Consider the following 13,307-nt stretch of genomic DNA (forward strand, 5'->3'; position numbering starts at 1 on the left):
ATTGTAGTGTGTCAGAATTTCCTTCCTTTTTAAGCCTGAATAATATTCCATTGTATATATATATATATCACATTTTGTTTATCCATTCATCCATCGATGGACACTTGAGTTACGTCCACATTTTAGTGAATAGTGAATAATGAGCATGAGTGTACAGTTATCTGAGACCGTTTTCTTTTGAATATACATCCGGAAGTGGAATTGCTGGATCATATGGTAATTCCATTTTTAATCTTTTTAAGGAATCTCCATTCTGTGTTCCATAGTGGCTGCACCATTTTACATTCCTGCCAACAATGCACAAGGGTTCCAATTTCTCCACATCTTCAGCAGCACTTGTTATTTTCTGGGTTTTTTTAATGTTTATTTTTGAGAGAGAGAGAGAGAGAGAGAGAGAGAGAGAGAGAGAGCGCACATGCATGCACACAGGGAAGGGGCAGAGAAAGAAGGAGAGCGAGAATTCCAAGCAGGCTCTGTACTGTCAGCACAGAGCCCTACACAGGGCTGGAACTCACAAACCGTGAGATCATGACCTGAACTGAAATCGAGAGTTGAATGCTTAACCAACTGAGCCACCCAGGTGCCCCTCTTTGTTGTTGTTGTTTTTTTAAATGATATTGATCCTAATGGATATGAGATAGTATCTTGTAGTTTTGATTTATATTTCCCTACAAATTATTATTATCATTTTTTATCTGTTTATTGTCCATTCATATATCTTCTTTGTAGAAAAGTCTATGCAAGTTCTCTGCCCATTTTAAAATCTGCTTGTCTGTTTTTTTGGTAAGTTTTAGGAATTTCCTGTATATTCTGGATATCAATCCCTTATCAGTTATGTGGTTTACAAATATTTTATCTCATTCCATGGACTGCCTTTTTACTCTGCTGATATTGTCTTTTGCACAAATTTTTTACATTTTCATAAAGTCCAATTTGTCCATTTTTTTCTTTTATTGCCAGTGCTTTTAGTATGTATCCAAGAAATCACTGCCAAATCCAATGTTGTGATGCTTTTGCCCTATGTTTTCTTTTGAGAGTTTTATAGTTTTAGGCCTTACATTTAGGTTTTTGATCCATTTTGAGTTAATTTTTATATGTGGTATGAGGTAAGCGTCTAAATTCATTCTTGTGCATGTGGATATTCAATTTTCCCAGCACCATTTATTGAAAAGACTGTTCCTTCCCCCATTGAATAGTCTTGGCACCCTTGGCTAAAATCATTTGACCATATATCTGAGGGTTTATCTCCGGGCCTTTATTTCATTCTTTTGGCTTATATGTCTGTCTTTATGCCAATACTACACTGCTTTGATTACTGTAGTTTTGTAGTAAGTTTTGAAATCAGGAAGTGTGAGCCCTTCTGCTTTGTTCTTTTTCAAAATTGTTTTGGCTATCTGGGGTCCCTTGAGATTTCATATGAATTTTAGGATGAGTTTTTTATTTCTGCAAAAAAAGTCATTGGGATTTTTTAAAAAAATATTGAGAGAGAGAGAGAGAGAAAGCACAAGCAGGAGAGGTGCAGAGAAAAAGGGGGACAGAGGATCTGAAGTGGGCTCTGTGCTGACAGCAGAAAGCCTGATGCAGGGCTTGAACTCATGAACCATGAGATCATGACCTGAACCAAAGTTGGATGCTTAACCGACTGAGCCACCCAGGTGCCCTTTCATTTGAGTCATTGGCGTTTTAATAGGGATTGCATTGAATCTGTACCTCTATCTGAGTGGTATTGAAATCTTAACAGTACTCAGTCTTCCAATCCATAAACATGCATTGTGTTTCCATTTAATATACCTTGATCTTCAGAGTTCTTTCTTTGTGCATCTCTGTGCTCTCTGGTACTCTGCTTTGTGAACTCTTGCTGTCTTGTCCTCCCTAGATTCTCAGTTCTGTCTCATCAATTCAGGGAAACTTATGGGATCCACCTGGGTTCCCCCTCCCTGCAACATGGCCCAGAAAACCTCCAAAAGCTCTAGGCAGTAAGCTAGGGCAATAGTAGGGCTCACCCCATTTGTTTTCTATCTTACAGGGATGATTGTTCTTCATGGCCTGATGCCCAATATCTTGAAAGCCATTTTTTTCATACATTTATGCTGGTTTTTTAAAGTAGTTTCAGGTGGGAGAGTAAGTCTAGTCCTTGTTAATTCATTTGGCTGGAAGCAGAAGTCTAGATCTGTGTTTCCTTCTTTCTCTTTTTTTTTTTTTTTTTTTTAGATCTGTGTTTCTTAATAGCTGAGTTTTATCCTACTGTATGTATATACCACAATTATTAAAGCAATGACCTTTTGCAGATATTTTGAGTTATTTCCAATTTTTCACTATTACCCTAATGTGGTGAATTTCATCGTGTATTTATCTTTGCATATGTGTACAAGGCAACATTGTATAAAATCTTAGAATTACTGAATCGAGTAATTGATCCAGTGCATGCTGGCCATGCACACTTAAAATATTGATAGATATTGACAAAAAAGCCTTGTGAAAAGGTTTATTCAGGGCTTTTTGTATGTTCTCTGCTAATCTAGGCCTATTCTTTATAGATTTTGGAATTATTTCTATTAACATTAATTTTAATAGTTGACTCTAACACTGAAGATCTGTTTTTATTTTGTTATTAAAATTTTTTAAAATGTTTATTTACTTTTGAGAGAGCACGCATTCGAGAGCATACAGAGAAGGAGACAGAGGATCTGAAGTGGGCTCTGTACTGACAGCAGAGAGCCCCATGCCGGGGGTTGAACCCATAAACCAACCGTGAGATCATGACCTGAGCTGAAAGTCAGCTGCTTAACTGACTGAGCCACCTAGGCACCCTTAATATATATATATATATATATATATATGTTTTTGTTTTTTTGTTTTTTTTTTTAAATTTTTTTTTCAACGTTTTTTATTTATTTTTGGGACAGAGAGAGACAGAGCACGAACGGTGGAGGGGCAGAGAGAGAGGGAGACACAGAATCGGAAACAGGCTCCAGGCTCCGAGCCATCGGCCCAGAGCCTGACGCGGGGCTCGAACTCACGGACCGCGAGATCGTGACCTGGCTGAAGTCGGACGCTTAACCGACTGCGCCACCCAGGCGCCCCTATATATATATATGTTTATTTAAAAAGTTTTTAATGTTTATTTTTATTTTATTTTTCAGAGAGAGAGAGAGAGAGAGAGAGAGGTGGGGGGGGAGGGGCAGAGCCCAAGCAGGGGAGGGGCAGAGAGAGAGGGAGGGAGATACAGAATCCAAAGCAGGCTCCAGACTCTGAGCTGTCACCAGAGACCCTGACGTGGGGCTTGAACTCACAGACTGCGAGATCATGACCTAAGCTCAAGTCAGATGCTTAACCAACTGAGCCACCCAGGCGCTCCTCATGTTTATTTGTTTTTGAGAGAGGGATAGAGAGCACACACATGCGAGTGCACATGTGTGCAAGTTGGGGAGGGCAGGGAGAGAGGGGGACAGAGGATCCCAAGCGGGCTTCATGCTGACAGCGGAGAACCTGATGTGGGACTTGAACTCACCAGCTGTGAGATTATGACCTGATCCAAAGTCAGAGGCTTAATCGACTGAGCCACTCAGGTGCCCCAGGAGATCTATCTTTAAAATCAAAGTTACAGATATTTAATTTTCAAACAATAAAATGCACACATTTTAAATGTGTAGTTCAATGAATTTTGACAAATTTATATCTGTGGTAATTGCGACAGTCAAGTTACAGAACATTTCCATCCCCCCAGAATTTCCCTTGTGTCCTTTCCCAGTAAATTCCTACCCTTCATCTCGACCCTAGGTGACCACTGATCTGCTTTCTATTGCAATAGGTTAGATCTGTCTTTCCTAGGGTTTCATATAAATGGAACCATACAATATGTACTCTTTTGTGCCTAGCTTCTTTTCATTCAGCATTGTGTTCTGAGTAGTTGGTTTCCTCCTTTTTATTTCTGAGTAGTATTCTCTTGGTGATCTTGTTAACTCTCATAGAGGGGATATTAAGTGCACTGTGCAGGGTGTAGCACATACTTTAATTCTTTTTTTTTTTTAATTGTTTTAAATGTTTATTTTTGAGAGCGAGAGAGACAGAGTGTGAGTGGGGAGGGGCAGAGAGACAGAGACAGAATCTGAAGCAGGCTCCAGGCTCTGATTTGTCAGCACAGAGCCTGACGTTGGGCTTGAATCACATGACCATAAGACCATGACCTGAGCTGAAGTCGGATGCTTCACCGACTGAGCCACCCAGGCGCTCCTATCTGTAATTCTTATAATAATCCTATGAGGGTGCTGGAAAATTACCTCATCCAAGATTCTATGGCTCGTCATTTATTTATCTTTTATTGCTGCCTCTGTCCCCAGTCCCAGATAAATACGATCATATGATCTGTTAGTGGAAAGACAGAAGCTGTTCTTTTTTTTTTTTTTTTTTTAAGAGAAAGAGAGCACAAGTGAGCAAGGGGAAGAGAGAATCAGTCCCACAAGAGGCAGAGTGGGAGAGAGAAAGAGAAGAAGAAGGGCTTGCATTTACCCAATGTGGAACTCATGTTCACCTGATGTGGAGCTCCAACTCTTGAACCATGAGATCATGACCTCAGCCAAAGTCAGATGCTTAATGGACCGAGCCACCCAGGCCCCCTTGTAAAGACATGAGATTTAAATCAGGTAGATTTGAGTTCAGTTCTAAGCTTCAGCCCTTTCCTGGGTGACCTCAACTCTCTGCTGTTCATTTTTTTTAAAGTTCATTTATTTATTTTTGAGAGAAAGTGTGCACGTGTATGAGTGAGCAGGTCAGGAGCAGAGAGAGGGCAAGAATCCCAAGCAAGCTCTGCTGATTGCATGGAGCCAGACGTGGAGCTCGATCCCATGAAGTGTGAGATCATGACCTGAGCCAAAAATCACGAGTCAGATGCTCAACCGACTGAGCCACCCAGGTGCCCCATCTCTGCTGATAATTTTATTTCTTAAATGGAGCCAGTGACAGTTGTCTGGATGTAATGTATGTGCAGGCTCTGCTAAGGGCCTGGCACAAAGGGACAATACATGGAGACCACAGTATTTTCTATTTTCCTTAATTTCCCCATGCACCAGGCGAGCCAGGCAGGTGAGGATGGTATACCTTTCACCATCATCAGCAAAGCCCTCCTATATGCAAAGACCCATTAATGTGTTTTTCTGTGCTTTCTCTAACAGAACCTTCTCCTGTGGAGAGATTTAAGGAATTCCAGATAAAATCATATCCTGTACAGGACTTTAGTACTCTGAAACTTAAGCACCTCCAGAAAGCCTGGGAGCAACAGGGGTCCAGCTTCAGTAGGAGGATTAAAACCTCAAGAAATACTCTTCCAAAGACCTTGGGCCCGAAGATCAAGTAAGCTTAGCGCTTGGCAGATAGAAGGACCCAGATTCTGGTTGCAAAGGAAGATAGAACTTGAAAGGACAGAATGTCAGGGATACTGAAGAGGGGCTGGCGGTAGCAGGCATAGCTCGAGCACAAAGATTGGGGTATATACAGAAGGAAGCCTATAGAAGTGCTTGATTGGAGACCCAGGAGCTGCATTCTCTGCCTGTAACCCATAGGGCCATTTTAGGTGGTCAGCTACTTCCTTTCTCAGGGAACCTATTTGAGGAAGAAGGGGCAGGACAGATCTGGCTCTGATATTCTGTCTGCGTGTCACTGGATCTTTTTGTTTTATTGTGTTTTTGTTTGGTTTGGTTTTGTTGTTGAGAGAGAGAACGCTCCAGAGTGAGTGTGGGCATGTGCACGCAAGATGGGGAGGGAGAGAGGGAGAGAGAGAATCCCAAGCAGGCTCTGCACTGACAGCCTGACTCAGGGCTCAATCTCACAAACTGTGAGATCATGACCTGAACCGATATCAAGAGTTGGATGCTTAACCAACTGAGCCAACCAGGCACCCCTTATTGGCTCTTTTTGACTCTGAGCCTCTTCAGAAAATTCTACCCATCTAAGGGAGGCAGTAGATAAGAGCCTGGGCTTTGGAGTCAGTTCAACCCAGGCTCAAGTCCTGGCTTGGCCACTTATTTTATCTCTGTGTACTTGGGCAAGGGACTTGACCTCTCTAAGCCATAGTTTCCTTTTCTGTAGATAATAGGATTCAAGTCTTGGCATTGTTGTAAGCCAGCAATTAAATGAAATAATGATAATTATAGCTGACACTCGTAGAATACTCTGTGCCTGGTACTGGATTATCTAATTTAATCCTGACAATAGTTCTATGAATTAAGTGCTGTTATCCATCTCATTTGTCAGGTGAGAAAACCAAGCTACAGGGAGAGATTAAGCTACTTGGTTTGAGGTCATACAGGTAGGAAGTGGCAGAGCCAGGATTCAAACCTGAGCAGCTTATTAGTGCTCAGCCTTGTTTTTTGGTACAACTATCATGGCTGGAATGAGGATGCACGATGAGGGCTGCACTTATGCCTTAACCCAGAGAGGCTGAGGAACAGGAAAGGACACTCAGTGGTACCTGCCTAGAAGCAGCTCAGTGCTGGACCCAGAGCAATATCATACCTCTTCTCCTTCATTAAATATAAAATTAAACCATCACAATTATACTAATAGGAACATCACAACCTCCATGTTGTCCCAAGTACCACTTCACTCAAGTCCTTTGCCTATTAGCATTTCCAGCCCATCTGTCTCCATAAGGAGCATCCCATGACTTCTGAGTTGTTATTCCCTCTGATGGATATTCTTTCTGAGGGAGTCCCAATCCTAATTCTTCGGAAAGTAGGGATTGAACGACCCAGTTCCTCTGCTGTAAATCAGTAAGGGAGAACAGACAGGTTGGACCCAGAAGTGAAAAATAAAGGGCATGCTGGGCATGTGCTACTCATGTATGCATCCTGGGGTGTGAGAACTGTAGGCTGCCTTGTTTATGTGTTGGGTGAGTTTATGAGTTGGGTGACTATATCGGCTATATTCTCAGCCGATAAATAATTATTTTTCCCTGCCTCTAATCCAGATAGCATAGCCTGTCTCTTCCTTCTACCTTGCCCAAGACCAAAGAAAGCACAACAGGATTGCCTGTGTAAAATTAATTCCAGCATGAACAAAATACAGTATCTACAGGCTCCCCAAGGAAACCTGTTAAATAAACAAACAAACAAAGCCATCTCTTTTTGCTTTTCTGCCAAGAAGGACAGCCCCAACCTGTGCTGTGTCCCCAGGGACATAGAGCTTACCCTGTGTCAAAGCAGTCTATTCTATATTGGACACCTCTGACTTAGAAATTTCTTCCTCATGTTGAGCACACGTCAGCCAGCCTGTTAATTCTCACCCATCAGGTCTGGCTCAGCTGTGTAAGATCAGCAGCCCCTTCTTCCACATAACAGCTTTCAAGTGTTTAAAGGGGTTCTATTTCTTCATCTAAGTCTCCCCACTATTCAGCTTCTCCGGTTCTTGACATAAACTCTTCCAGGGCTTGATTTTGAGTTTTCTCACTTTCTGAGGTGGTGTGAATTCTCCAGGAAGGGGAGGTTCTTAAAATGCAGCAGAGTGGGAGCTCACTGTCCAGGACCTCATAAACTGGCTGTGTTACAAATGAATCCTCTTTAACAAGTTGTTAAATTTCAGATCTAGGCATCCACATTCCCTCAAATGTCCCATGATCAATACTGAGTATGGTGAACTCCCTGAGGAGGCTGCAGTGGGCGCCTACATCAAGATCCACACTGTAGAGGAAGGAGAAACTGTGGTAAGTGTTCAGAGAGCCTCATTCATGTGGGCTGGAGTGTTAAGTAATATCAGTAAAGGTTTAAAAACATTCCACTCTATATTTGGTGATGTTAAGGAGTATTTTTGACTTTTTTAGAGATGATAATGGTATTATGGTTATGTTTTTTTAAGACTCCTTGTTTTTAGGAGATATGTACCAAAATACTTACAGATAAAATGATATGACATCTGTGACTTGTTTTAAAATAATCCAGGAACAAGGCAAGTAGTACTCTCTTACCACTCCTGTTCAGCATTGTACTGGAAGTTCTAGCTAGAGCATTAAGACAAGAAAAGGAAATCAAACATATTTGGGGAGGAAGAAATAAAACTGTCTTTGTTTGCAGGTGTTTGATTGTCTATGTAGACAATTCCAAAGAATCAAAAAACAAAATGAAAAAGTCCTCCTGAAGTGAATAAATGATTATAGCAAGATCACAAGGTATAAGTCAATGAACATTGAAATTTGAAATTAAAAACACAATACCATTTATAGTAACACCAAAAATGAAATACTTAGGTATAAATCTAACAAAATATGTTCAGGGTCCATATGCAAAAAAAAAAAACCTTTATTGATTATAATGAAAAAATTCAAAGAAGATTTAAATAAATGGAGGAATATTCTATGTTCATGGATTGGAAGATTCTATTGTTAACATGTTAGTTCTTCCCAACTTGATGTATAGATTCAATACAATCCAGGCCAAAACCACAGCAAGTTATTTTGTGGACGTTGACAAACTCATTATAAAATTTGTATGTTAATATACAAGTTAATATAAGCAAACTGGTAGGTCCATACAATGAAATATTGTTCATAGATAAAAATAAATGAACTATCAAGCTATGAAAAGACATGGAGGAAATCTAAATGGCTATTTTAAGTGAAATAAGCCTGTATGAAAAGATTAAGTATTCTATATTCCAATTGTATGACATGCTGGAAAAGGGATAACTATAGAGATAGTGATCAGTGGTTGCCAGAGGTTTGGAGTTCAGGGAGAGGGATGAATAGGTAAAGCACAGAGGATTGTTAGGACAGTAAAATTATTCTGTATGAAACCATAATGCTGGGTACAAAACCTTAAGCATTTGACAAGATCCATAGAACTTTACAGCACAGAGAGTGAACCTTAATGTATACAGTTTGTGAAAACAACAGCAAAAAAGTTATTTAGGAGGCAGAGGATCCCATGAGGGAATGCAGACTATGACCAGAGAATCTAATGGTATTGCAAACATGTGAAAAAACCTCAGGAAGAGGGTGGGAGAAAAAGGTGCTGACCTATGTAACGTTGGAGGTGACTGGGTTCTGTGAGATGGAAAGCTGAAGAAATTGCACATGAGCACTGTACTCTAGTTGTTAAAGTTATTACCCATGGGTGGATGCTTAACAGTTCTGATACTGTGTACTGAAATGGATCAATTCAGTAAGTGAATGGCAGATCATGGCAGCCAGATTTCTCACCACTGGAGTAGAAATTTACAGATAAACAAGGAGGAGACTAGAATGATCCATGTGGTAATGGATTAGTTGAAGACATTAGTATGAACCCCTATGTAGCTTAATATAAATACAGATGGTTACATGTGGAAATATTTATAGATATGTGTATCAATATGTATCTTTTGGTCTGTCAGCTGACAGGGCTTAAAAGAAAAGAAATGACACTCCAGGGGCGCCTGGGTGGCGCAGTCGGTTAAGCGTCCGACTTCAGCCAGGTCACGATCTCGCGGTCCGTGAGTTCGAGCCCCGCGTCAGGCTCTGGGCTGATGGCTCGGAGCCTGGAGCCTGTTTCCGATTCTGTGTCTCCCTCTCTCTCTGCCCCTCCCCCGTTCATGCTCTGTCTCTCTCTGTCCCAAAATAAATAAAAAAAAAAAAAGAAAAAAAAAAAGAAATGACACTCCAGTAGCCGTGAGTACTCCTAGCACCCTGATCTTGGTTTCTAATACCATTCTTTATTAAGAGGAACAAAGTTTTGGGGCACCTGGGTGACTCAGTCAGTTAAGCATCTGACTTTGGCTCAGGTCATGATCTCATGGTTTGAGGATTTGAGCCCAGCATAGGGCAATAGTGCAGAGCCTGCTTTGGATTCTGTGTCTCCCTCCCTCCCCAACACCCCACCCCACCCAACCCCCTCTCTCTCTTAAAAAAAATTATAAGTAAATAAATAGATAAATAAAAAAGTGGAACAAGGCTTCTTGGAAAATGATTGATTCTAGGACTAGGGCAGGAAATAGACTAGATGGGCCTGGAGCATTTTGTAGTGCCAGGGAGTAAGGAAGTATTGGGCAAAAACACTACATTGATTGTGGCAGGCCTATCAAAGGGACACAGGTATCAACTGAAAGAGCTCCCAGTGGTCAAAGCTGGAACGATTTGAGCAACAAAATAAAATAGTATTGGGTTATAACCCAAAGTATACAGTAAATATCCCTGAGTACATACTGGTATAATGAATAAATTAATAAAGACTTAACTTAGACTTTAGACTTAGAAGAATTGAGAATACAGAGTTCCCATATGCCCTCTACCCAGTTTCCTCTATTATTAATGTCTTACACTAGTAAAATATCTTTGTTATAGTTAATGAACAAATATCGCTGCATTATTATTATTAACTCAAGTCAAGGAGTTATTTGGATTTCCTTTTTTTACCCAATCTCCCATTCAGAAGAATTCCAAATGATTTACATAGATACTTGGCTGTAAAGCAGAGGATGGATAACTCCCGTTCCTTGGGTGTGGGCTGCACATAGAGACTTCCTTCTAAGGAGTACAGTATGGAAAGGGAGAGGGAGAAGAGTAACTTTACAGTGGAGGAACCTGAGAAACACAACCTTAGCCAACCTCCACAGTTAAATTGTGTTGATAGTATGTCCCTTAATATGATGAAACGGGAATGTGATGTGATGAGGATGGCACTTTATGTCCATGGTCCTCTTCCCAACAAGCGGCAATCCCCATCTAATAATGGGAACTAATCAGACAAATTCAAAAAGCTGGGTATCATACAAAATACTTGACCGGTACTCCTCAATAGCTGTCAAGGTCATCATAAATCAGACAAGTCTGAGAAACTGCCCCAGCCAAGAGGAACCTAAGGAGAAGAGAATAAATGGAGTATGTGTCTTGCATAGGATCCTGGAACAGGAAAAGGATTGGGTAAAAAAATGAAATCCAAATAACTCCTTGACCTGAGTTAATAATAATGCAGCGATATTGGTTCATTAACCATAACAAAGGTATTTTACTAATGTAAGACATTAATAATAGAGGAAACTGGGTAGAGGGTATATGGGAACTCTGTACTATCTTCTCAATTCTTCTAAGTCTAAATTGTTCTAAAAAATAAAGTCTATTAAAAATATAACTATCCAATAGTTGAGGGAGTGGGGAGCATATGGATGAAACACGTTTGGCCACGAGTTAATCATTGTGGGAGCTGGGCAGCAGGTGAACAGCCAAGAGAGGGCACGAGGGCTTTCTGGTGAGTAGTAATGGGCCTCCGTGTGCTGGGGGAGGGGCTGTCTTCTGAAGCCCCATGTGTGGTCATCATCCTGTGTGTGGTCATCATAGTCTAGAGAGCTGCTCTCTCGACATGCCCTTACTGCTGTTCCTCAGTTAACAGTATCTCCAGGGTCCTCTTCATGCCCTTGTCACCCCATGTTGTAGTAGGCCTTAATGCTCCTGCCCACTGGACTGTGAGTCTTTGGATGCAGGAAGGCCAGCCACTGCTGGGTGGGAGCCTAGTCCCTAACATGGCCCTCCCTCAAGGCTGATGGAATATTTCCAAGCTCCTCCTTTTGTTCTGCAAAACTCTGCCTTGTGCAGTGTTTAACTAGCTCCTCCCCCAACCTTTCCCCACCCCCCGCAACCCCAAGAACAAACAGAAGAAATCAGCTTCCTTGCCACATGATGTACCCTTAGATATTTAAAGAATGCCATTTTGTTTTTCATTCAACATTTCTGGAGCCAGGCACAGTACCAATGCCCCATTAATTATTTTCTTATTCAGTCAAAACATCCTCCATCCCTTCAGACAGTTTTCATGTGATGTGGTTTCCAGCCCTCTTGTGGTTTACTACACTGCGGTGCATTCACGTTTCTGAATAAGGCACTGAGGACTGAACACCGGGCTCCTGAGGCCAGCAACTGGCCTGTGAGTGCAGCCTTGCATATCTCCAGGCAGAGCAGCTGGGGATGCTGGTCACCCTGAGCCTAATGGAGGCACCAAAGGGCACAAAGGGGGTGCCCGGTTGGGTAGATGGTGACAGCAGTGGAGGCTATGTAAGATGGAACAAGAAGGGCATGGTCTGTGTTGTCAAGGGCCTGCAATCCTGTAATAGGGACCTTGGCTTTGATTCTCTTGGAAGTCCTAGAAGGCTTTGGGTGGGACTCCGAGCAAAGACCCAACACAGGGCTCAGCACATAGAAGCCTCCCCACATATGTGTTACATGACTTTTGTGGTGAAAATGCCTGATGTGTCTTCGGTAAGACTCTGTTCTCCCTGCTTTCAAGGCCCTGGCTTCATTTGTAGGAGAATGAATAGTGATAGCTGTGCCTGTGTATTCACCTAGGAGATCACGTTTGTCTAAGCTGGGAAGCAGGAATATAAAGCTGGTTCAGTCCTGGAAACAGTGGAAGTTGGGGCCTACTCTGTTTTGAGCCAAGAGGTGTAGGGGAGCCAGATTCTCCAGAACAGACAGACTGAGGCCTCAGATTGGGCAGAAAGGATATGCCAGATTGGGGTGAAGGGCAGGGGGTCCTTATCTTCATTTTGCTTCTAATTAGCCAGCTTGAGCAAATCACTTTACCTCTCTGAATGTGTGTCCTCATCAGAAAATGAGGAAACTCACCTGGGTGAGCTGCTAACTGAAATGTTCTGTGACCCCATTTGAGCATTAATTCAGCAGATAGTTCTTAAGCATCTACCGTACACTAACCATGGCCCAAAGTGCTGGTGTGGGCAAGTAAACTGACATCCTTCCTGCCCTCATGGGGCTCATGATCTAGTCTGGGGACAGACAATAAACAGATAAATTAGCAAACAGAAAATGTTGTAAATTGCTGCTAGGAATGGAATAGAAAGTTGGGCTGGGGGGCGGTGGGTGGGTTTCTTAAATGGAGCGATCAAGGAAGCCCACTCTGAGGAAGTGATGTGTAAGCTGAGACCTGAATGGTGAAAAGGACAAGCTGTAGACAGCCTGGGGTAAGAATGTTCCAGAATGAGAATAGTAAGCTCAAAGCCTGAGGCCAGAAGGAGTTTGGTGTCTCAAGGGGACCAGAAGGGAGGGCAGCACAGCTGGAACAGAATAAACAAGGCAGGGTGGCATGAGGCCAAGCTGGAGAGTGGGGCAAGGGTGAGATAGGCCAGGTCTTGGGGGTCACAATGAGGAGTTTTACTTTATCCTGGGTGCCCTGGGAAGATATTTGAAAGGTGTAGGCAGAAAAGAAACCTAACTGGCTGGTGTGTGTGGGATGGGTTGAGGGTGGATGAGAGTACTCGCTGACAATGCTGCCTTCAGTAGGTCCCTGAACAGATCACTGGGTTCAAATCCTGCCTCCACGTCTTTCTGTCCTTGG

The 13,307-nt window shown here is 42.1% G+C and overlaps 1 protein-coding gene across 8 annotated transcripts in view; it reads left to right on the forward strand.

Annotated features, from left to right (window-relative positions):
• Positions 1-13,307, forward strand: part of CNBD2 (cyclic nucleotide binding domain containing 2) — a 68,439-nt gene that overhangs the window by 42,762 nt on the left and 12,370 nt on the right. For all 8 annotated transcript variants that reach the window (XM_058685456.1, XM_058685453.1, XM_058685458.1 and 5 more), the window contains 2 exons: positions 5,172-5,349; positions 7,576-7,696. In XM_058685456.1, the coding sequence (XP_058541439.1) occupies positions 5,172-5,349; positions 7,576-7,696 (299 nt within the window). The remainder of the gene's footprint in view (positions 1-5,171; positions 5,350-7,575; positions 7,697-13,307) is intronic.

Source organism: Neofelis nebulosa, chromosome 9, assembly GCF_028018385.1.
Source record: "Neofelis nebulosa isolate mNeoNeb1 chromosome 9, mNeoNeb1.pri, whole genome shotgun sequence".
Classification (NCBI taxonomy): domain Eukaryota; kingdom Metazoa; phylum Chordata; class Mammalia; order Carnivora; family Felidae; genus Neofelis; species Neofelis nebulosa.